Here is a 23061-nt window from a genome sequence, read left to right on the forward strand (position 1 = left end):
CAAGGATTGGAACTGGCAGGAAGGTGTATGCCAGACGAAACCCCCACTTGTGGGCAAAGGCATCTACCCCCATGGATCTGTCCCCTGGGGTTCAAGGAGAAGTAGTTTCCTACTTGAGCATTTTTGCTCGAAGATCCACCTCCGGAAGACCCCACCTGTTCACCAGCCACTGAAAGATTCTTCCAATCAGACTCCACTCGCCAGGCTGGATACATCTTCTGCTCAGGAAGTCTGCATAAAGTTTGGAGGTACCCTTTAGGTGGACTGCTGTTAGTGAAAGAAGGTGTCTTTCAGCCCAGGAAGATATTCGGACTGAACGGCCCCCTAGGCTGCTGGATCTTGTGTCACCCTAGTGCCTGAGGTGAGCCACTGTCATGTTGTCGGAGTAGACTTTGATATGATGCCCTGGACTAGGCGTCTCGCAGCCAGCAGAGCTTCTTCCACTGCTTTCAGCTCCCTGAAGTTTGAAGATTTGGTACTCACTTCCCGGTTCCACAACCCCTGGAATGCCTGCCGGGACACTACCGCTCCCCAGACTTTCTTGCTGGCATCTGATGTTACCGTGACTAAGGGGGGGGGGGGAGGGATCTGGAACCAACTGATCCCTCTGCGCAGATTTTTGTGGTCCATCCGCCATGCTAGTGAAGCTTTCACTTTTCCTGGGGTCTGGACTCTTGTTCAGGCAGGTGTGGTCTCTGTTCCAATTTCATAAGATATGGGACTGGAGAATTCTGGAATGGGCCTGCGCCCAAGGCACCGACTGGATTCAGGAGGTCTTTGACCCTAGTACGGACATAGCTGACCTGAGGGTCGGGGACCTCTGTTTCCTGAAAATTGAGATCTTTGATATTATAGACCTCTGATGTTCCTCCAGAAGAAAGAACATCTGTTCTCTTGAGTCTAAGAGGAGTCCTAAGAATTTTATTTTCTGAGAGGGTTGGATCTGTGACTTTTTTACATTCGGGATCCACCCCAGAGATCGGAGAATGCCTGAAGTTTGAGTCACCTGGTTTTCCAGGGTCTGGTAGGAGGTTCCTATTATCAATAGGTCGTCCAGGTAGGGTACAATGCATATACCCTGGCTTCTGATGTGGGACACAGTTTCTGCCATAATTTTGGAAAATACTTGAGGGGCAGAGGATATCCCAAAGGGAAGTACGTTGTACTGATAGTGCCTGATCTCTGGACCCTGACGGATCGCGAACCTTAGATACTTTTTGTGAGGATGTATGGGAACGTGGAAATAGGCATCCTTCAGGTCTATGGTTGCCATGAAGGAAGACGGCCCTATCAAGGGAATGGCAGTCTTTACCGATTCCATTTTGAATCTGCGGTATGCGATGTGTCGGTTGAGGCCTTTCAGGTTTATAATCCCTGCTTCTCCTGTGGGCTTCTTTACTAGAAACAGCCTGGAATAATGCCCCTTTCCCTGCCCTCCCACAGAGACCTGAGAAATGGCACATGATTGGAGAAGGAGCTGAATGCCTGATTCCAGTACTAAAGCCTCCGAAGGTGGTAGGGAGGCGACTTATATCCCGCAGGGGGGGGGGGGGGGGGGGCAGGATTTGAATTCTAGAGAAGGCCCTCCTAGATCACACTGAGGACCCAGGGGCTGTTGGAAATTAACTGCCAAGAGAGAAGAAAATTTGTAAGCCTTCCCCCCACCGGGGCTGAGTCATTGTTTTTCCTGCTGTTGTTGGGGGACCAGGAGGTTCTTGCCTCTCCCCTTAGCACAGCTCCATCTTCCCATCTTTCCCTTTCGGCTGGGATGACTGGTTCTGGGGGGGAAAAAAAAAACCGCTTCTTTGGGACTTTCTGCTCAGAAAGCACTTTTTTGTCTGTGGCCTTTTCAAGGATTTCATCCAAGGCTGGGCCGAAGACAATGTTCACCTTTGAAGGGTAAAGGACAGAGCTTAAACTTGGAGGTAACATCCCTGCTCCACGTTTAAGCCAGAGGGCTCGTCTGGCAGAATTAGACTGTACCATAGACCTGGCAGAGGTACGGATTATCTCCATTGATGCATCCGCCAAGAAGCCTGTAGCCCTTTGTAGTATGGGAAGGGAGTTAAAAAGAGGTCGCCACTTGAGGTCCTTCGAGAAATATGATTCTCTAGCTCCTCTATCCACTGGAAGAGAGATCAAGAAACGCATGTGGAAGCAATTCCTGATTTTAAGGCAGAGGCTTCCCAGGCCTTTCTTAGGAGGCTCTCTGCCTTACGGTCCAAAGGGTCCCTAAGCTGGGATACATCGTAAAATGACAGGACTGTTTTCTTCACTACCCTTGCCACCTGGACATCAACTTTGGAGCCGAATAGGACTTTTCTGGGTACTCCCATTCTTGGGAGATCATATTCACTATGCTCCTATGTACTGGGAACCCTGTTTGCTTGGGTCCCTCAACCCCTCCAAACATTCGGTCCTGTGCTGACTGAGGGCCTGGCTCATCCTCTAGTCCCGTGGTGGCACGTACCGCACAGACCAGCTCCTCCACATATTCTGTGGAAAAGAGGTATCTCCTAGTTTCAGCCGATTTAGAGGTTCCTGGGTCTTCCCAATTTTCAGAACCTGAATTGTAGGAATGTTCTGACTTAGACTCAGAGTCCTCTATTTGAATTTTCAGCTTGTTTGGGGGAGGTGCTCACAGTTGGAGGGAATGGAGGAGGTGGAGGGGGAGACAGGGCGGCTAGAGAGATCTGAACCTGTTGAGTGACCAGGCTGCGGATTTCATCAATGACGGGTGCTCAGACTTGACTACCCCGTCTGTGCATGCCTGACAATTTTTTCCTCCAATTTGAGGGAAGCTTTGTGCTACATATGGCACATTAAAAAAAAAAAAAAAAATCCATCCTGTCTGGCCTATACTATTACTGGTGGTTCAGTCCCTCTGTCCTTGTTCACATTTACGTCACTTGGCAAGCGGAAAGGTTTTAAATACAAGAGTTAGGACTGTCCCACAAGGGTTGCCTTGACGTGGCGGGATGGCTTGTACATTATTTTGATCAAAATTATGTTGTTAACTAAATACCCTTATTATTACTACCTTCATGCAATTTTTGCAATATATTTTTTTATTTTTTTACTTTTTTATTCCAGGATATTTGTTTTGTTTTTTTGTTTTCTCTGTGTAAAGGTCAGGTGTTCATATGCAATTACATTTTGCATGCACAAAATTTACCGTACTTTTTCTGCTCAGACCCAGTTTCTCATATGGCACATTTAGCCAGCCTTCTGGTGGTATTGGTGCTTTTGTGGGCAGACTTTTCTCCCTATAAAAGAGGAGAAAAGTATTTTGAGGACCTCTATACCCAGATCGCACCACTAGGACCCACCCCAGGTAACACTCACTGTGGCTGGGGCAGCGCTGGGCTCTGCAGATGCAGGAAGAACCGTCCATGCCGACAGGCGATTTAGTCTTACCTGTCGGCTTCTTCCGGCGGGTTAATAAGGGGTTAACCCGCCCCCAGCGCTCGTTTATTCTGTTTTTCCCCCTCCTGGGGTCCGGGGCAGGCACAGCACTGCTGGCGTGCTCCATGCGCTGTCAGCTGAGCGGGGGCCGCCATGGCCGGAAGTCGTCATAGACATATACCCCGGAAGTGACCCGGGTCGCCGACAGCCGCGGGAGGCCTCCGGTTGGGGGGGGGGGGGGAAATCACTGGCCCGCTTTACCCCCCGAGGGAGCACGGATGGGCCAGGAGGGTCCCGAATCCAAAAGAAGACGGGAGCAGTATTGAGGAGAGGAGGCAGCGCCGCTGACCACCACTGCCCGGCTATAAGAATCATACAGGAATGATAGAGTGTGTGTGTGTGTGTGTGTGTGTGTGTGTGTGTGTGTGTGTGTGTGTGTGTGTGCGCGCGTGCGTGCGTGCGTGCGTGCGTGCGCGCACACACACACACTATTCTTTCGTTTGGGTATTAACCTGTCATAGGGATCCATTATGTCTATTTTGCAAGCCTGCGAGAAAATCTCGGCATACGGATGCCATACGGATTACATACAGATGCTTACATGCGCAAAATACGCGGCCACACCTTCACAATGGATCACTATTTAGGGAACATTTCTCTGTATTATGCCTGTAAAATACGGACCGTATTTCTCGTCGGTTAGTGTGACCCCGGCCTTACAATGAGATGCCAGTATTTAGTTACAGCAAATTTCTGTGAATGATCTGTACCATCGCATAATGGTAGTTTTACTTTGCATTTTTACCAGGAAAACTATGCACAAAGTTTCGGCCATAGCATCTTAAGTACTTTCCCAGATAGGATACTCAAAAATAAACAAAATCTGAAATATGGGTGAGGTGTACATACCTTATAATCAACACCACCTATAATTTTCAGGATAAGCTTAAATGTTAAGACCCAAAGTTGTGTTCTTTCCCATTCCAATGCATCAGAGTTTACTAAGGTCTCACACACCATCCTGAGAAGAAAGCAAATATAATAAGGATTTTTATCATACGAAATGTCACGGTACCATTAAAGGATTTTTCGGGGAAAGGGGCTCCTTCCCCATCACTCACGCTAGGGTTCACCGTAGCCTATCCTTGTCCCCCATATTAACACGAAAGGTGGAGACGCTAGGGTCACGTGCCTTGCTCTGCTACTGCATTACCCTTATCTGTTCCCTCCCCCATCCAGGATGGTGTAAGGCCAAAGAGTATAGGGCAACACCAACCAGACAGACCAGGGAAGACAAACAGGGATAAATGAAAACTGCAATCATGCAAAATGTACTCACCCAACAGAGTGGAACACAGAAGAGGGTAAGGTAGGTGAAATCAAACAGGAGAGGATGAGGCAGAACACGCCAACATATTCCATGCAGAAATCGCCAGAACAACTCTCCAAACATCTCCAATTCCAAACCAGGCAGAATGAATTACTACTGGCAATTCCCAAATGCCAGTGGCAAGTATATATATAGCAGAGGGGAGTGTCCCATACAGAACAGCTGAGGTAATCCCTGATGGACAGCTCCATGAGGAACTGATTAACCCTAGCAATACCAGAGCAAAGAAAATCTGCACTGTTTAGTAAGATGTTGAAGGTAGTTAACACAAATCAATAAATAAGAAATAGATCTAACCAAATAAACAGTAGCATATATGATTTAGAAAGGCAAGCCATAAAAGGAGGACTCAGGTATTCTTTTTATTATTCCCTTTCCTATCATCAGCACTGTGTCTTCTGCAGTGTCCAGTCTTCCTCTCCTCTCCTGGATCACACCACCAGCCGTCTCACACAGCTCCTTTAGCACATCAGAAGTCACATTCTCATCACAAGTCTAGCAGTCCCAAGCTACATCAAGTGTAAGGTTTTTTTCCTTCACCTGTCAGGTGTTTTTTTTTTGTTTTTATTTTCTACAGCAGCAGCCATTTACAGTTTATGTAAAAGTACTTAAATGTAGCAAAAAAAAAAAAAAAAAAACACACCACACCACAGCATCCGATTATTTTATTTTTTTGCACACCCGCAGATTAAATGGCTGAGCCTCTTCTGATTTAAGGGAGAAACTAGTGCATGCTGTTGTTTCACAAGCAGATTTGGTCAGTGAAAATGGCTGTGTGTGCGGTCTTTTTTTCCACAGCATTCACACGGAAAATACATCCTTGTGTAGGGGTTGTAAGAAAAAAGGAATGGTCTTCTGCGCTAGTTGGTAAGACACCAGTGGTCATATCATGCAGGGGAGAACCAGAGCGGAGACACCAGTCACCAGCTAGTATATTAGCTAACACACACACACCCTGCAGAAAACAAGTTTACAAAGGCACTAATTCAAAGTTTTTACATCAGAAAAGTGGCCTAAACACCTTGAGAAGTCAAATTGTTTGTGCAACATGAAGTTGCACAAAAATTATAGTTTTTGCAGTTTTTCACAGCCATTTTAGTCAGCTCTGGGAAAAGATGGATTTTTGGTTCTTACCGTAAAATCTTTCTTGGAGCCTTCATTGGGGGACACAGATTACCATGGGTGTATGCTGCTGCTAGGAGGCTGACACTATGCAAAAACTAGAAAATTAGCTCCTCCCCGGCAGTATACACCCACCGACAGGCACCAAGCACCTCAGTTGGTGAAAAAGCAGTAGGAGAAGCAACGAGAAAACTCTAAACAGAGGTACCAACCCAACAAGGGACTCTAAGACCCAACACGGTACGACTTAAACAGGGAGGGTGCTGTGTCCCCCAATGAAGGCTCCAAGAAAGAGATTTTACGGTAAGAATCAAAAATCCATCTTTCTTTATCGCCTTATTGGGGGACACAGATTACTATGGGACGTTCCAAAGCAGTCCCAAGGGTGGGAACAGCAATAAGGAACGAAAGTAACAGAAAGGCTTAGGTCGGGCGGTGAGCCACCGCCGCCTGCAGAACCTTCCTACCAACCACAGCATCAGACGAGGCCTGGGTATGAACCCTGTAGAACCTCGTGAAAGTGTGCAAAGATGACCAGGTTGCGGCCTTGCAAATTTGCATGGCCGGGGCCTGGTGACGAGCAGCCCACGAAGCCGCCACAGCCCGGGTGGAATAAGCTCTTACTCCCGGAGGGGGCCGCTTTTCCTGAAGACGATACGCTTCCAGAATGGTAGAACGAATCCAGCGAGCGATCATGGATTTGGAAGCCGGAAGGCCCTTCTGGCGACCTTCAGAGATGATCAGCAAGGAATCGGACAGACGAAAGGAAGAAGTCCTGGCGAGATAGACACGCAGGGCTCTAACTACGTCCAGTTTGTGGAGAGACTTCTCAAGCGGATGAGAGGGAGCCGGACAAAAAGAAGGAAGAACGATATCCTCATTGATATGGAAAGCGGAAATCACCTTTGGAAGAAAAGAAGGAACGGGCCTGAGGACGGCTTTGTCCTGATGGAGAATGAGGTAAGGGGAACGACATGACAAGGCCGCCAAATCAGAAACTCTTCTGATGGATGAAATGGCGATCAAAAAGGTGACCTTCCAAGAGAGAAGGGACAAAGGAATGTCCTGGAGAGGCTCGAACGGCGCCTTCTGGAGAGCGCTAAGGACGAGGTTGAGATCCCACGGGTCTATTGGCGAATGATGAGGAGGAGCCACGTGGGAAACCCCTTGCAGAAAGGTTTTGACCTGTGGTAGAGAAGCTAGCTCTCTTTGGAAGAGGATAGAGAGAGCGGAAACCTGGCCCTTGAGCGTACTGAGGGACAGACCCGCGTCTAACCCAGACTGAAGAAACCCCAGGATAGATGGGACAGAAAAGGTCATTGGGAAGACTCTTATCGCACCAACGGAAAAAAGCCTTCCAGTACCTATGGTAAATGCGGGAAGAGGCTGGTTTCCTGGCTCTGATCATAGTTTGAATAACCTGACTGGACAGACCTGATTCCTTCAGAATTGCGGTCTCAACGGCCATGCCGTCAAACTCAGAGACTGAGAATTCTCGTGGTAAAGGGGGCCTTGCGAGAGAAGGTCTGGACGGTCTGGAAGCCTCCAGGGGACGTCCGCGAGCATGTTGACCAGTTCCGCGTACCAAGGCCATCTTGGCCAATCTGGAGCGACTAGAATCACTGGTACGCCTTCCGATTTTATCTTTTTGACCACCCGAGGGATCAATGCCAGAGGCGGGAACAGATACGGAAGTTGAAACTGGGACCACGGAGTCACCAGTGCGTCGCACGCGACGGCTACAGGGTCCCTGGACCTGGCTACGAACTGAGGCACCTTGTGGTTCATCCGAGATGCCATGAGATCGACATCCGGGGTGCCCCAACGGTCGCATATCTGAGAGAACTGCGGGGTGCAGGGACCATTCGCCGGACGCTAGGCCCTGGCGACTCAGAAAGTCGGCTGCCCAATTTTCCACCCCTGGGATATGGACGGCGGAGATTGCCGGAACATAACTTTCTGCCCAGCGGAATATCTTGGCCACTTCTGACATTACTTGCTTGCTGTGCGTGCCCCCCTGATGGTTTATGTACGCCACGGCCGTGGCGTTGTCCGACTGAATATGGACCGGCTTGCCGGATAGGAGGGGCTGCCAATGAAGGGCCAGGAAGATTGCTCTGATCTCCAAAAGATTGATTGGGAGGAGAGACTCCTGTGGCTTCCAGCGGCCTTGGGCCGCTTTCTGATGGAACACTGCTCCCCATCCTAGAAGGCTCGCATCGGTGGTGATGACTTGCCACTGAGGCGGAAGGAAGGACCTCCCTTGGAGAACTGACGCTGGCCGTAGCCACCAAGTGAGAGACTGCCTCACTCTGAGAGGAAGCCGAATAGGACGGTCCAAGGACATCGTGGTCTTGTCCCAGGCTGAAAGCAGAGACAGCTGGAGGGGGCGAAGATGAAACTGCGCAAAGGGTACTGCTTCCATGGAAGCCACCATCTTCCCCAGGACCTTCATGCAGAACCGAATGGGAATGGGAGCAGGTCTTTTGAGAGTTCTGATGCCCTTGGAAAGAGTTGTAAATTTTTCCCTTGGAAGAAAAACACGGGCTAGCTTCGTGTCGAATTCCATGCCCAGAAAGGTCAGACGCTGGGTGGGGATCAGAATGGACTTCTCCTTGTTGACTAGCCAACCTAGGCGGCTGAGAGTGTCCAGGGTTATCTGAAGGCTCCGGAGACAGTCCTGGCGAGACGAACCCTTGATCAAAAGATCGTCCAGATAAGGGATGATGAGGATCCCTCTGGAGCGAAGGATGGCCATGACGGTCGCCATCACCTTCGTGAAAACACGGGGCGCTGAAGCTAGGCCAAAAGGAAGAGCTGTGAACTGAAAGTGGTCTCCCTGAAACGCAAATCGAAGATACTTCTGATGCTGCACACAAATTGGAATGTGCAGATAGGCATCCCGAATGTCCACCGAGCAGAGGAATTCCCCGGGCTCCATGGAAGCAACCACCGACCAAAGAGACTCCATCTTGAAATGAAGAATCTTCACGTGGCGATTGAGCAATTTGAGGTCCAGAATAGGACGAAGAGAGCCGTCTTTCTTCGGGACTACATAGAGATTGGAGTAAAACCCGGAAAACCGTTCGTCTGAGGGAACGGGAACAATGACTCCGGCGGAAAGAAGGGAGGAAATGGCCTGCAGAAAACCCGGAATCTGGGCCCGCTGTCGCGGAGGCCGAGACCGGAAAAACCGTCTGTTCGGGAGTGAAGCAAATTCGATCTTGTATCCGGATGCGACAAGTTCTCTGACCCAAGCGTCGTCGACAACGGACAGCCAAGCATCCGCGAAAAAGGAAAGTCTGCCTCCCACCCTGGAAGAAATTCCAGGTGGGGTTGACCCGTCACTTAGACGAAAATCTGCCGGAATTGGCTCCTGCAGATCTGGAATATTGTCCTCTAGATCTCCAGCGAGGAGCAGGTTTGTAGGAAGGTTTCCTCTGATCCCGCTCCCTGGTGGCGGCCGGCCGATCCTGTTGAGTGGCTCTCTCCGTGGCAGAGAAGGGACGAAAGGGCCTGAATGGTCGAAAACCCTTTCTGTTGAAAAGACGTTTTGGTCGAGATTGGGGAAGCGAAGTACTTTTACCTCCAGTGGCATCGGAAATTATCTGATCCAGCTTTGCTCCAAAGAGTCTAGAGCCATGGAATGGCAGATTGGTAAGCGACTTTTTTGAAGTAGTGTCCGCATTCCATGACTTTAGCCAGAGGATTCGGCGTACAGCTACTATGTTGCTGTTAGCCCTTGCTACGCAGCCGGCCGCGTCCAAGGAGGCGGCCAAAAGGTATTTACCCGCATGGTTAATCTGATCTGCCAGATCCGCCAATTCGTCTTGAGGAGCTGACGCTAAGATGCCTCTGCGAAGAATTTTTGCCCAAGCGGAAATGACTTTCGCCACCCAGGCGGATGCGAAAATAGGGCAGAGAGAGGCGCCAGATGCCTCAAAGATAGACTTAGCCAGAGATTCAATCTGCCTGTCAGTAGGATCTTTGAGCGATGCCCCGTCTGGCAGAGAGCACCGTTTGAGGCTATCCGGGAAACTGGAGGATCCACCTCGGGAGCCTTGGACCACTTTGAGAGCAGTTCTGCGTCAAAGGGGTACAGAACGTCCAAGTACTTGCGGCCTGAGAAACGTTGCTCAGGGCGCTCCCAGTGTTTGGATAAGGTAGTATCGAAATCGTTGTGATTGGGAAAGGTTCGAGACGGAGGTCTGGCTCGTTTAAGGAGAACCGAGCATTCCTGAGGTGGAGCCTCATCCTGTTTAATTTTTAGTGTTTGGAAGATAGCTGCAATAAGACTATCGACCATGTCCCGCGTTTTAGAAACGCTGTTCCCCTCTGAACTAGCTTCCGATTGAGAATCATCACCTGACTGAAGGTTGTCATCCGAGGAAGTAGGAGGCCTGGGAGCGGAAGGGCCCTGCGAGCTCGAGGACGAAGTGGACAGAGCCCGCTTCCTAGAAGTCCTTCCCTGTCTGTCTCTCTGAAGGTCACGGTCAGGTGTGGACGACTAACCCCGAGAGGCGGTCGGGGCAGAGGTGGCTGAGGATAGCTGAGGCAATCGTTCTAAGACCTGGACCAGCGACTGTGATACTTTTGTCAAGTCAGAAACAGACTGACATTGTAACGGCCCACTCCGGGGGGAGAGAGGAGGGAAGAGCGCCCTCCGCCCGGGACTCTGTGCGTTCCTGAGATGCTGACATATCTGAAGGACTGCAGGGGGGGGGCAGAATGGGGACGACCGACCCGATGCCCACTTTTTACAGCGCGCACAGGCGTAAAAGGTAGCGGTGGGCCTGAAGCAGAGATCCCCTGAAGGGTTGAGCATAAGTAAACTGCACTGAATGGCCACAGAAATTAGGGAATAAATGCCGAGGAGAGCTAATCCTTGCTTCAGAGCCGAGCCTACCGAGATTCTGTGCGAGCAGCAGAAGAAACGCCGAAGTGTCCCCCAAACAGCGCAGGAAGGAGTGATTCAGGCATCAGGAAATCCTTGTGCTGGAAGATGGAGGCGGAGCTTAGCGGCTGCGCCGTGACTGGTTAATAGCGACGGAGAGGGCATGGCAGAAGAGGGGGGGGCTGGCATCCAAAAGAGAAAGAAGCCCTGTGATGGGCTAGAAAAAGCGCGCTGAAAGGAGCGCGCTCAGGAAGGGAGGAGGGAGAGCAGAGGAATTCCCCGCGCTGAGGGGAAAGTGAAAGTGAAAGTGCCTCCTACCCTGACGGCGACGCAGCCCCATGCCCGACATACCGCGCTAAGGATGGCATCTGACCCGGTCCTGCCGCTTGCGACGCTGCGGTGAGTGAGGAGATCCCCCGAGACTCCCTGACTAGAGCAGGGAAAGTGGAGGAACGCAAGCGGCTGTGTGAGCCGCGCGGCAGGCAGAAAGGGCGGGAGATTCAAATCTGTGGACCTGAAACCAACAAGGTCCCTTCTTCTCCCATGTCACTGAAGCTTATGCGGGGCCGGAGGGAACGTACAGGCACTTACCTGACGTCCCTGAAGAGGATGACCACAGGGGCCCACGGGGAAATGGCAGGCCGCTGGGAGGGGAAGGAGTCCTCTGTACCCGCATCCTGCAGAAGACGGCTTGGAACACCTACGATCGCAGTCTTCCTCTCAGCCCTGTCCCGAGAAAGGGGTGAGGAGGGGGATTCGGCAAGGACCAGCCACCTGTCCGCAACCCTTATCACCGGAAGGTGATAGGGAAGAGTCCTGCCTGCGGTACTGAGAGTTGCGATGTGGGTGACACCACACTGCTCGCTCAGCCGCATGATATAGGAAATCAGGGTGATAACTATACCCTGTTTCCCAATGGAAAAAACCTAAAAGACAAAAGAGGGAGAAAATTAAAAAGTTCAAACTAAACCTGAAAGGAAAATTGGATTAAAACTGCGGATCTGGGGAGATCCCGGTCCGCCTCCTACAGACACTAAGCACAAACTGAGGTGCTTGGTGCCTGTCGGTGGGTGTATACTGCCGGGGAGGAGCTAATTTTCTTGTTTTTGCATAGTGTCAGCCTCCTAGCAGCAGCAGCATACACCCATGGTAATTGTGTCCCCCAATAAGGCGATAAAGAAATAGAAGGAACCATTGCATTGCTACGTTCGTCTGTCAAATTCATCATAAGGGTCTGTGTTCTTATGCCAGAAATGTTACTCCAATAGCTAGTGTAACATTACTAGCGAGGTGCACGCTACTGAAACTCACCGAATTCATGAAATGCATGCGCCTCTTAATGAATTCACAGGCCAACACAACAGCTCATCACACCTATATCACTAAAAGGGGTTTTCCCACGACAAAGTTAACTTTGATCAAGTTGATCTAGGAATAATACATTTCCACAATTAGATATGTTTAAATTATATGTCCCTGTACTGAGATAACCTTATAAATGTGCCCCTGCTGTGTACTGTGTAATGGCTGTGTCTGACCGTACAGGGACACGGTCTGATCAAATCACATCTCCTGAGCAAGGATGGGGGGGTATGCAGACAGGACATCAGAGGATGGCACCCGATTTGCCTCATTAAGACTGGTGTATGAAACACCAGTCTTAATTAATTGGAGCCATAGAGCGCTTTATGGTGTTCATAATTAATAAATGAATCCAATGAATGCTTGACCAAATTAAGGTTAAGTACAGCATTGCAGTATGGTTATAATTACCCAATGACAAGAAGTTTAGAAGAAATGTTTCATCAAATCACTCACATACCTTGGAGGTAGAACAGAGGTTTCCACAGCCATAGCCAGACAGTCATAAAGGAAGGAGATTCTTTTTGGACTATGCTGCCCATGTATGAACCTTACAATCCATTGGACACATTGCTCATGAGAATCCTGAAGTATAAACCATATCAAATAATCAGTTAATGATGTATATTACCAATCACACGAATAGCTCTGGCAACAATTAAGAGACCACTGGAAAACTCATTGTGTCTGATTTTTTTTCTATAGGTATATTTTTGAGTAAAATGTAAATTGCTCTTTTATTCTATAAACTACTGATATGTCTTTGAATTTCATTTCCAAGCATTAATTTTTTATTTCTTTTCATAAATGAGAAATGGTCAAAAATTAAAAAAAAAAAAATGCAGTGCTCGTAGACCTCAAATAACTCTAAGAAAACAAGTTTATAATCATTTCGAAATACTAATGCTTTAACTCAGGAAGAGTTCAGAAATCAATGTTTTGTGGAATAACCATGATTTTTAATCACAGCTTTCATGCGTCTTGGCATGCTTTCCACCAATCTTTCACACTGCTTCTGGGTGACCTTATGCCACTCCTGGTACAAAAAGTTAAGCAGTTCTTCTTTGTTTGATGGCTTGTGACCATCAATCTTCCTCTTGATTACATTCCAGAGGTTTTCAGTGGGGTTTAGGTCTGAGAATTGGGCTGGCCATGACGATTTGATTTGGTGGTCTTTCATGCACACATTGATTGACCTAGCTGTGGGGCATTGTGCATTGTCCAGCTGGAAAAGCCAGTCCTCAGTTGGGGAACATTGCAGAAGGAATCAACTGTTTCTCCAGGATAACCTTGTATGCGTCTTGATTCATACATCCTTCGCAAAGATTAACCTGCCAAATACCAGCCTTGCTAAAGCATCCCCAAATCATCACCTATCCTTCACCAAATTTCACAGTGGATGCAAGACACTGTGGCTTGTTCGCCTCGCCAGGTCTCCATATTACCATTAGATGACCAGGTGTTGGGCAAAGCTGAAAATTAGACTCAGGGAAGATTACCTTACTCCAGTCCTTTATGGTCCAATCCTTATGGCCTTTGGCAAACTTCAGCATGGCTCTCCTTTGCTTTTCACTGATGAAAGGCTTTTTCTTCTAGCTTTACATGACTTGAGCCCTGCTTCTAGAAGCCTGTTAAGAACTGTTCTTGCTGTGCTCTTCTCCCCAGCTGCCATTTCTTTTGTAGGTCATCCTGTAGTTGCTGAGCGACATTCAATAAGACTATGGTCATCCAGGTCAGTGGGGAGTCATTTGCGCCCTCTGCCGGTCTGTGGCTTTGCTGTTCCCAATGTCTGCTGCTTGACCTTGTTGTAATGGACTGCCGCCTCAGAAATTTTAAGGATGGAGGCAACATGACGCTCACTGTATCCCTCTGCTAGTAAAGCCAGAATTGAGCCCTTCTTTTCAACTCCTTTGGCATGGTTAAAAGTTATTTTTTCTCCCCTTTCCTTCCCTCTTTCCTCGTTCCTTCCCCCCTCTCCCTAAACTTTAAATTTAAAAACCCAATAAACTGTTGGAAAAGAAAAGTTATTTTTTCATTCCTATAAGGATGTGTGCACACGCTGTGGATTCTGCTGCAGAATTTTCCACGTGGATTTGTCTAAATCTGCAGGTAAATCCCCAGGTCAAAAGACCTGGGGATTTGCCTGCGGGTTTCCCCTGCGGTTTGACACCTGTCATGGAGCAGGTGCCAAACCGCTGCGGAATCCGCACAAAGAAATGACATGTTGCGGATTTAAAACCCCAGCAAATCCACGCAGAAAATGCCACACCGTGGGCACTGCGGTTTTCATTTTACATTGCTTTTAATGGTACTGTACACCACAGCAGAAACTGAGGTGTACTCTGGTTGGAATGGCTGTCAGACATGCAGAGAAGCGGATATTTATAAAACTGTGCAGTGGTTCTAGCAAAAATTAATTAAATCTTATATATCAAAAGAAAAAAAAAAATTATATATATATTTTTTTTCTTCTTCTTCAGGGGGGGGGGGGGGGGGGGGATTATTTAATTTAAAAACAGGTGTCCAGACAGTGGACAAATTATTTAACACTTTGCCTGCTAGATCGATATTATGCTATAAAATTTGTTGTGAAAAATGCTTCACTGCTGGATCTATTAGAATTAATTGATGACAGGTTTCTTCTACAAGCAGAATTTACATAATGTTTCTATGCGATTGGAAAAAGAAAAATAGGAAGAAAAAAAAAAAAAAAAAAAAAACCACCACATAGCTGAAACAATACTTATGTTGTGGGAGATAAGAAATGTAGCTCTGCTTCACATATCTTTTAGAACCCGCAAAATACAACTGTTACATGTACACATAATGACAAATGTTTATTCCCATTTGGCTGAAACAAGAAAATCCTTGTTTGGACCTTGGACACAGAAGGTGGGACTGAGGGAAACATTGGTTCTGCAGCACTCATCCATTTTCTAACACTCATTCAATTCTTCATATATACGGTATATGTTGCAGCTGACTGTTTCAGTAGACCCACCTTCTGCGGTCTGCACCAGGGCAGAGTAATTACAGTTCAGCATGAAAATCCGAGTTAGAAATAACCCTTTAAGAGCTCCAACTATGTGGAATCATAGGCTGAATGATTGTCCTTCAAAAGAGGAAACCCCTTTTTGTTCCCATGTTTTAAGATGTTGGTGCTGCACTCTTCTACCACAGTCATTCTCGTAGGCAATGAATGTCACAGCCATGCATGACTATTCCTCAATTCACATGGGGGACACAGATCCCAGTTGCAGGATACACAGTGATCAATAGGTTTCACCTATTCTGTGGGTAGATCATAAATGATGCTATTGGATCAATTTAGGCCGGTTTCACATTTGCGCTTTTGAGCGCAGCGACAGCCTGCGCATGGCCGCCGCTAAGCACCGCCCCCTGCCGCGCCTCAGCCGGTAGCTCCGCCTACCGGCGCATGACGCTGCATGCGTCCCCTATCTTTATCACTGGGCGCGCAGGCCGTGCGCAGTATGCGTTTGGCGACGCATGCGCCCTTTTGACGGTGCGCCGAGCGCAACCAAACTGCAGTTGGTCGGCGCATCGTCAAAAGGACGCATGCGCCGCCAAACGCATACTGCGCACGGCCTGCGCCCCCAGTGATAAAGATAGGGGACGCAGGACGCATGCAGCGTCATGCACCGGTAGGTGGAGGCGGTGGCGCAGCAGGGGGAGGGGCTTAGCGGCGGCCGTGCGCAGGCCGTTGCTGCGCTCAAAAGCGCAAATGTGAAACCGGCCTTAAAGGGAATCTGTCAGCACGTTGTATGTAGTCCAAGTTCTTAAAGTGTGTGAAAAGGAAAGCATCTCAATAGTTCCTGAAATGGTTAGATTTTTGTGTACCACATCTATGAAACGATTCCTTAAATTGTAGCAGACCTTTATGGGATGAGGACTTCATACCTGAGGAAGGTCTCCCCAGAACTGTCTAAAGGCGCCAAGGCAGCTGATCAGCTTGGTCTTTTCATCTTCTGGCGTGTCCATAAACATACTGCAGAAATAGGAACACTCGTTATAAACTGCAAAGAGTTGCATCTAATTTACACAAAAGTGTTTGATGCAGATTTTGGGTGTGAATTTTTTCCCTTTCACTTCAGAAACGACAGATCAAAATGATCAGTACCAGTGAAAATCTATAACAAAAGCACAATACAATAAATGTATATGCAGTTTGGAAAACCTTATTCACACTATGAAAACACCAGTTTTATTAACTTTTGTTGCAATTTTCAACAGAGCCTGTGTTCTACTAATACCACTGGGACCTGATAGACCCTACTATAAGTGAGGTGGGCTCTTTCAGGTAGACCAGAATTTTGACAAAAAAAAAATCGCACAATTCTTCCCATCCAATCTGTAGGATGATGGCTGAACGGCATGTTATCGCCACTCAGAGGTCGCGCTACATATTCTTCAGAGGAGTAAAAATACTCCTCCCAATATTTTTGAGGAGTATTTTTCACCACGGAGGAGTACGCAATTTGTATGAATTAAAATTGGCCATACAGGGGTATACATTGCCGTGCTATTTTCAGTATTTGCAATTATCTTGGACGTGCTGCTCTTGCTAAAATAGTTCAACAAGCTCACTTGCTTTCGTTTACCAGACTCCATCGCTAATCTAGACAAAAAAAAGGGAGAATGCAAAAATGCTATCAGGATTTCTCTAACATAACTATGCCCCGCACCCCACTATGCGTATACTGCACCCCCATCTCCATAATAGTGCTGACCACCGTACGAGTGACACCCATGTCACATGCCGCCAATAACGCACAGCCAGCAAGCCCTGCCCCTGGCTGCCATTGGCCGCGGAGAGGCCGACTGATGCTACACACGCTGAGATGCACAGAGAGCGCGCCGCGATGACGTCAGTCGCGCGGGTCACGTGTCCGTACGGCCGCTGCTGCACGCTACCACCCGCTGAGAGACAAGCATAGAGGGCGCGCCGCGATGACGTGAGTCGCTCCGCAACATCCGATACTGCCCTTTCCCCAGCTCCGTCCAACTCGCTGCCACTGTAGCTTAGAACGATGCGTCCCGTGGACGTATCTTTCTAATCTGAAGGCGTTTTTTCGCCTGCCTGTGCGTCATAGACGCCCAGACAGGCGTTAATGCGACCTCTGTCGCCACTTTACATATATCAAGCCTCTCTCTCTTGTAGCAGTGAAACGCCACAGGGAAACTGATTTGCGAACAGATCCCAAAGTATGTTACGAGATGGTTCACATTCATGTGGAGCACATTTAAGTTTTTTTTTTTTTTTTTTTTTAATCCAGCTCATCTGCTGTTATGCAAATTGATAAAAAAGCCAGATGACAACAAATTCCATACTGACATCAGTTGAGCCAAAAAAAAAAAAAAAAAAAAAAAAAAAAAAAAAAAAAAAAAAAAAATTGTTCCTGATGGGCCAGATATGTAGAAGCTTGGTATTAAACAGTTGCTTCTGAGATTCATGGCATGCACTGCTGCTTAAGCTCAAGGCTGTGTGCACACGCTGTGGATTGTCCTGCAGATTTGTCAAAAACCGCAGGTAAATCTACAGGTCAAAAGACCTGTGGTTTATCTGCAGTTTAGCCTGCGGTTTGACACCTGCCATGGAGCAGGTGCCAAACCGCAGCGGAATCCACACAAAGAATTGACATGCTGCAGTTTTGAAACTGCAGCAAATCCGCGCGGAAAAACCCGCACTGTCTGCACAGCGGTTTTCATTTTTCATTGACTTTAATGGTACTGTACACCGCAGCAGAAACTGCTGCAGATCCGCAGGACCAGAACCGCTGCGGATCCACAGCATGTGCACACACCCTTAGGGTACTCTCACACCTGATACCATTTGCCAGTGCATTTGAAATCTGCAGCAAATCAATGTAATCTGCAGAAGTCATTGTGTATTTCAGCCTTTGCAATACTAAGCAGCAACCCACAGCACAATTCCCAAGTTAGTTTTTTTTTTATTAAAGAAAAATTCTAATGGCAGAGTTTAGGGTACGTCCACCACAACCTCTTTCAAGTACAAGTCTGCATGGAACGCATCTAAGACAAAAAAAAAAGCCACACACCAAAGAAAGGAAGCTTTACTTACAGCCACGTATCAGTTAAAATTGTACATTTTATTAAAACAACTTCATAAAAAGGTTTAATAGGCAAGGCAAAATACCAGAGATACAGAAGAGTTTTGGGTGGGTACACCCAGGGATATTGGTAATTTTTACAGGATAATATTACACAAGCAGACGAGGACATAACTGATCTGTAATATATATGTCTCTCTATCTCATAATGCCCGGGAAGGGCAGTCTCCAATGAAGGAAACCACCTACGCCAAAACATGGTATCCATCAACAGACAGCTGTTTCGGGGTATTGCCCCTCATCAGTGTGGAGTAGGAAACTGTTTCCTACGCCATACTGATGAGGGGCAATACCCCGAAACAGCTGTCTGTGGATGGATACCATGTTTTGGCATAGGTGGTTTCCTTCATTGGAGACTGCCCTTCCAGTGGTTGTTCCTTCCCAGGGAAAGACCTGCCTAGTCTTTGCTTGCGTTGAGAAACATGTGATGGTGTCTCCGCGGCTTGTGTTTTGCATGTTTTTGCATATTTCCCATAAGGGATGGGGGCATTGCTCTAGAGTCACTGCGTTGAGAAACATGTGATGGTGTCTCTGCAGTGTTGGATGTTGATCTCCATGAGTTCATTCATCCTCATTTTTTATACACGAGTATATACGTTAGATCCCCGTAGTAAACAGCAAGGTTGCACAGAACAGGGTAGGGTATGCATAAATGTCTGGTAAGAAACAGCGCTATAAGAAAGCCTGTTATATGAATCACTTTAATAATAAAGTATGCAAGGGGATGAAGCATTTCCAAGCGAAACGCGCGTCAGGTGTGGTGGGTCCCTGGGTTCTATTCTCAGGTAACTATACCTTGGTTTACTATACAGGCTATTTTTATTATGCTATGATATTGGACGCTAATGCATACTTTAGTCTGCTATTACTGAAGTGATTCGTATAAGTCTTTCTTATCAGACACATACATACCATACCTTCTGTGCAACCTTGCTGTTTACTATGGGGATCTACTTGTACTATGGTGTGTGATACTGCGACATGTTTTGTTGTTGATGTCTTTTGAAATGTTGAGGATTTTTTTTTACCTCTACTGTGATATAGCAATTACAACATAAGTTATGCATTATGAGATAGAGATAAATATATTACAGATCATTTATGTACTTATCTACTTGTGTAATACGTAAAAAATTACCAATATCCCCAGTTGTACTCACCCAAAACTCTTCTGTATCTGGTAGCTTGCCTTACCTTTTAAGAAATTTGTTTAATGAAATTTACTATTAACTGATATGTGGCCGTATGTAAAGCTTCCTTTCTTTAGTGTTATACCGTACTCGTGGCTTTATGGTTGACTTTATCTTGGATAAAATTTGGTGTCTTCGCCTGAAAAGAAAAACAAACAAGAAAGCCAGCAATATCGAAATGACTTGCTATGTGTATGTTTCGCCTTCTGTCACTTCTTTTAACTGCTTCTGGTTGCTGTGAAGTGACTAAAAGAAGTGACCCAACCGCTTTTCTAGTGACTTATGCTTAGCAGCCACATTCAACTTAACCCCTTCACTACCAAGGGTGGTTTGCACGTCAACTCCCGGGCCAATTTTTACAATTCTGACCACTGTCCCTTTATGAGGTCATAACTCTGGACCGCTTACATGGATCCCAGTGATTCTGACATTGTTTTCTCGTGACATATTGTACTTCATGTTAGTGGTAAAATTTCATTCAAATAACTTGCGTTTGTGAAAAAAACGGAAATTTGGCGAAAATTTTTAAAAATTTCGCAATTTTCCAAATTTGAATTTTTATGCCCTTAAATCACAGAGATACGGCACACAAAAAACTTAATAAGTAACATTACCCACATGTTTACTTTACATCAGCACTATTTTGGAACCAAAATTGTTTTTTGTTAGGAAGTTAAGGGTTAAAAGTTGACCAGCGATTTCTCATTTTTGCAACACCATTTTATTTTTACGGACCACATCACATTTGAAGCCACTTTGAGGGGGTCTATATGACAGAAAATACCCAAAAGTGACACCATTCTAAAAACTGCACCCCTTAGGGTGCTCAAAACCACATTCAAGAAGTTTATTAACCCTTCAGGTGCGTCACAGGAATTTTTTTAAATATTTAAAAAAAAATAAATAAATAAAAATAATGAACATTAACTTTTTTTCCACAAAAAAAAAAAAAAAAATACTTCAGGTTCAATTTTATTTTATTTTACCAAGGGTAACAGGAGAAATTGGACTGCAAAAGTTATTGTGCAGTTTGTACTGAGTACGCCGATACCTGATATGTAGGGGGGGGGAACCACTGTTTCGGCGCATGGCAGAGCTCAGAAGGGAAGGAGCGCAGTGTGACTTTCAATGCAAAATTGTCTGGAATTCAGATCGGACGCCATGTCATGTTTGGAGAGCTCCTGATGTACCTAAACAGTGGAAATCCCCCACAAGTGACCCCATTTTGGAAACTAGACACCCCCAAGGAACTTATCTAGATGTGTGGTGAGAACTTTGAACCCCCAAGGGCGTCACAGAAGTTTGTAACGTACAGCCGTACAATTAAAAAAATCATATTTTTTCCAAAAAAAAAAAAAATATGATCTTTTCACCCTCAATTTTTCCAAGGGTAACAGGACCCTAAAAGTTATTGTGCAATTTGTCCTGAGTATGCTGATACCCCATATGTGGGGGTAAAACACTGTTTGGACGCATGGCAGAGCTCGGAAGGGAAGCAGCGCCATTTGACGTTTTTGGAATTGAGATCGGACACCATGTCGCGTTTGGAAAGCCCCTGATGTACCAAAACAGTGAAAACCCTCCACAAATGACACCATTTTGGAAACTAGACCCCCCCCCCCCCCCCCAAGGAACTTATCTAGATGTGTGGTGAGCACTTTGAACCCCCCAGCGCTTCACAGAAGTTTATAACGCCTGGGCGTGAAAATAAAAAAAATCTTTTTCCACAAAAATGATATTTTTGCCCCCAATTTTTTATTTTCCTAAGGGTAACAGGAGAAATTGGACCCCAAAAGTTGTTTTGCAATTTGTCCTGAGTAGGCTGATACCCCATATGTGGGGGTAAAACACTGTTTGGACGCATGGCAGAGCTTGGAAGGGAAGGAGCACCATTTGACTTTCAACGCAGAATTGGTTGGAATTGAGATCAGACGCCATGTTGCATTTGGAGAGCACCTGATGTGCCCAAACAGTGGAAACCCCCCAATTATAACTCCAACCCTAACACACCCCTAACCCTAATCTGAGCCCTAACCCTAGTGGGAAAATGGAAATAAATACATTTTCTTTTAATTTTATTATTTTTCCCTAACTAAGGGGGTGATAACGGGGGGTTTGATTTACTATGTATGGCAGGTTATGTTTGGCAGCTGTCACACGCTAAAAAGCCGGATTACTTAACGGTAATGCTCTTTTAATGAGTCCACGACAGCACCCACTTGGAGAGAGGGATCCGCCCATAGGAACAGGAAACCTACAGAGATAAAAGAAGGCGGTCCGCCTCTCCTCCTCAGTTGGATTTCAGAGTACCCGGAGGACCGCCAATTATTAGGCCATTATTCTATATGCTCATTCTATTTCAACAACTAAGATGGTGTGTGTGTGTGTGTATGTATATATATATATATATATATATATATATATATATTTTAACTTCTAGGGAGGGTTAGTGAACGGGTGCTGTCGTGGACTCATTAAAAGAGCATTACCGGTAAGTAATCCGGCTTTTTACTCTTCGCCACGACAGCACCCACTTGGAGAGACTTTCAGAGACCTTCACCTGGGAGGGACCACCGTGCCGAGGACCGCTCTACCAAAGGTTAGGTCGGATGAGCATGATAACTCCAGTCTATAGTGGTTATAAAAGGTAGAGGGCGTTGACCAAGTAGCAGCCTTACATATAGACTCGATTGCGACATCTCCCCTCTCTGCCCAAGAAGAAGCCATTGCTCTGGTGGAGTGTGCCTTGATACCTTCCGGGGGATCTTCATTGCTCGCGGAGTATGCCAGGCTGATCGCATCTCTGATCCATCATGACAGGGTACCCCTTGTGACCTCATATCCCTTCTTTTGGCCCTGGAAGGAAATAAATAGAGCCCTACTCTTCCTCCAGCTGCTAGATCTCTCGATGTATTGTAATACTGCTCTTCTAACATCTAGCGTATGAAATTTTTCTTCCTCTGGAGTAGAAAGGTTACTAAAAAAATGAGGGGAGGTGGATTTCTTGTGATCTATGGAACTTCCCTGCTACCTTTGGCAAGTATGAGGGGTCTGGTTTTAATATTAGCTGATCCTGGAATGTTAATAGGAAAGGGGGTTCTATCGATAGTGCTTGTATGTCGCTAACCCTTCTGGCTGAGGTTAGTGCAACTAGCAGTACTGTTTTGAGAGATAGGTGTTTAAGGGATATTGAGTCTAATGGTTCAAACGGAGCACGTGTAAGGGCCTCCAGCACCAAATTCAAGTCCCAAGGAGGGACCCTAGGTATGTGTACCGGTTCGCTCCGCTCACAGGCCGAGATAAATCTGGTAATCCATCTATTCCTTGACACATTATAACTATAGAGGGCCCCTAGAGCCGACACCTGGACTTTTAGAGTGTTAACAGATAGTCCTAAATTTTTTCCTTTTTGTAGAAATTCTAGGATTGCTGTTATTGGAATTTCTCTGGAATCAGGGGCTGTGTGAAACTCTAGGAATTTTCTCCACAACCTGGTGTAAATTTTTGTTGTAGACAATTTCCGACTTTGTAGGAGAGTGTTGACTAGCC

At 46.6% G+C, this 23061-nt stretch overlaps 1 protein-coding gene across 1 annotated transcript in view; it reads right to left on the reverse strand.

The window, feature by feature from the left end:
* The window catches only part of MED23 (mediator complex subunit 23), a 189012-nt gene that overhangs the window by 154350 nt on the left and 11601 nt on the right, over positions 1–23061 (reverse strand). The window contains exons 3-5 of the mRNA XM_073575818.1: positions 16092–16179; positions 12634–12758; positions 4315–4426 (exon numbers count right to left, since the gene is read on the reverse strand). Of these exons, the coding sequence (XP_073431919.1) occupies positions 4315–4426; positions 12634–12758; positions 16092–16179 (325 nt within the window). The remainder of the gene's footprint in view (positions 1–4314; positions 4427–12633; positions 12759–16091; positions 16180–23061) is intronic.

This window comes from Dendrobates tinctorius, unplaced genomic scaffold (assembly GCF_039654945.1).
Source record: "Dendrobates tinctorius isolate UK_male_01 unplaced genomic scaffold, ASM3965494v1 ptg000046l, whole genome shotgun sequence".
NCBI classification, from domain to species: domain Eukaryota; kingdom Metazoa; phylum Chordata; class Amphibia; order Anura; family Dendrobatidae; genus Dendrobates; species Dendrobates tinctorius.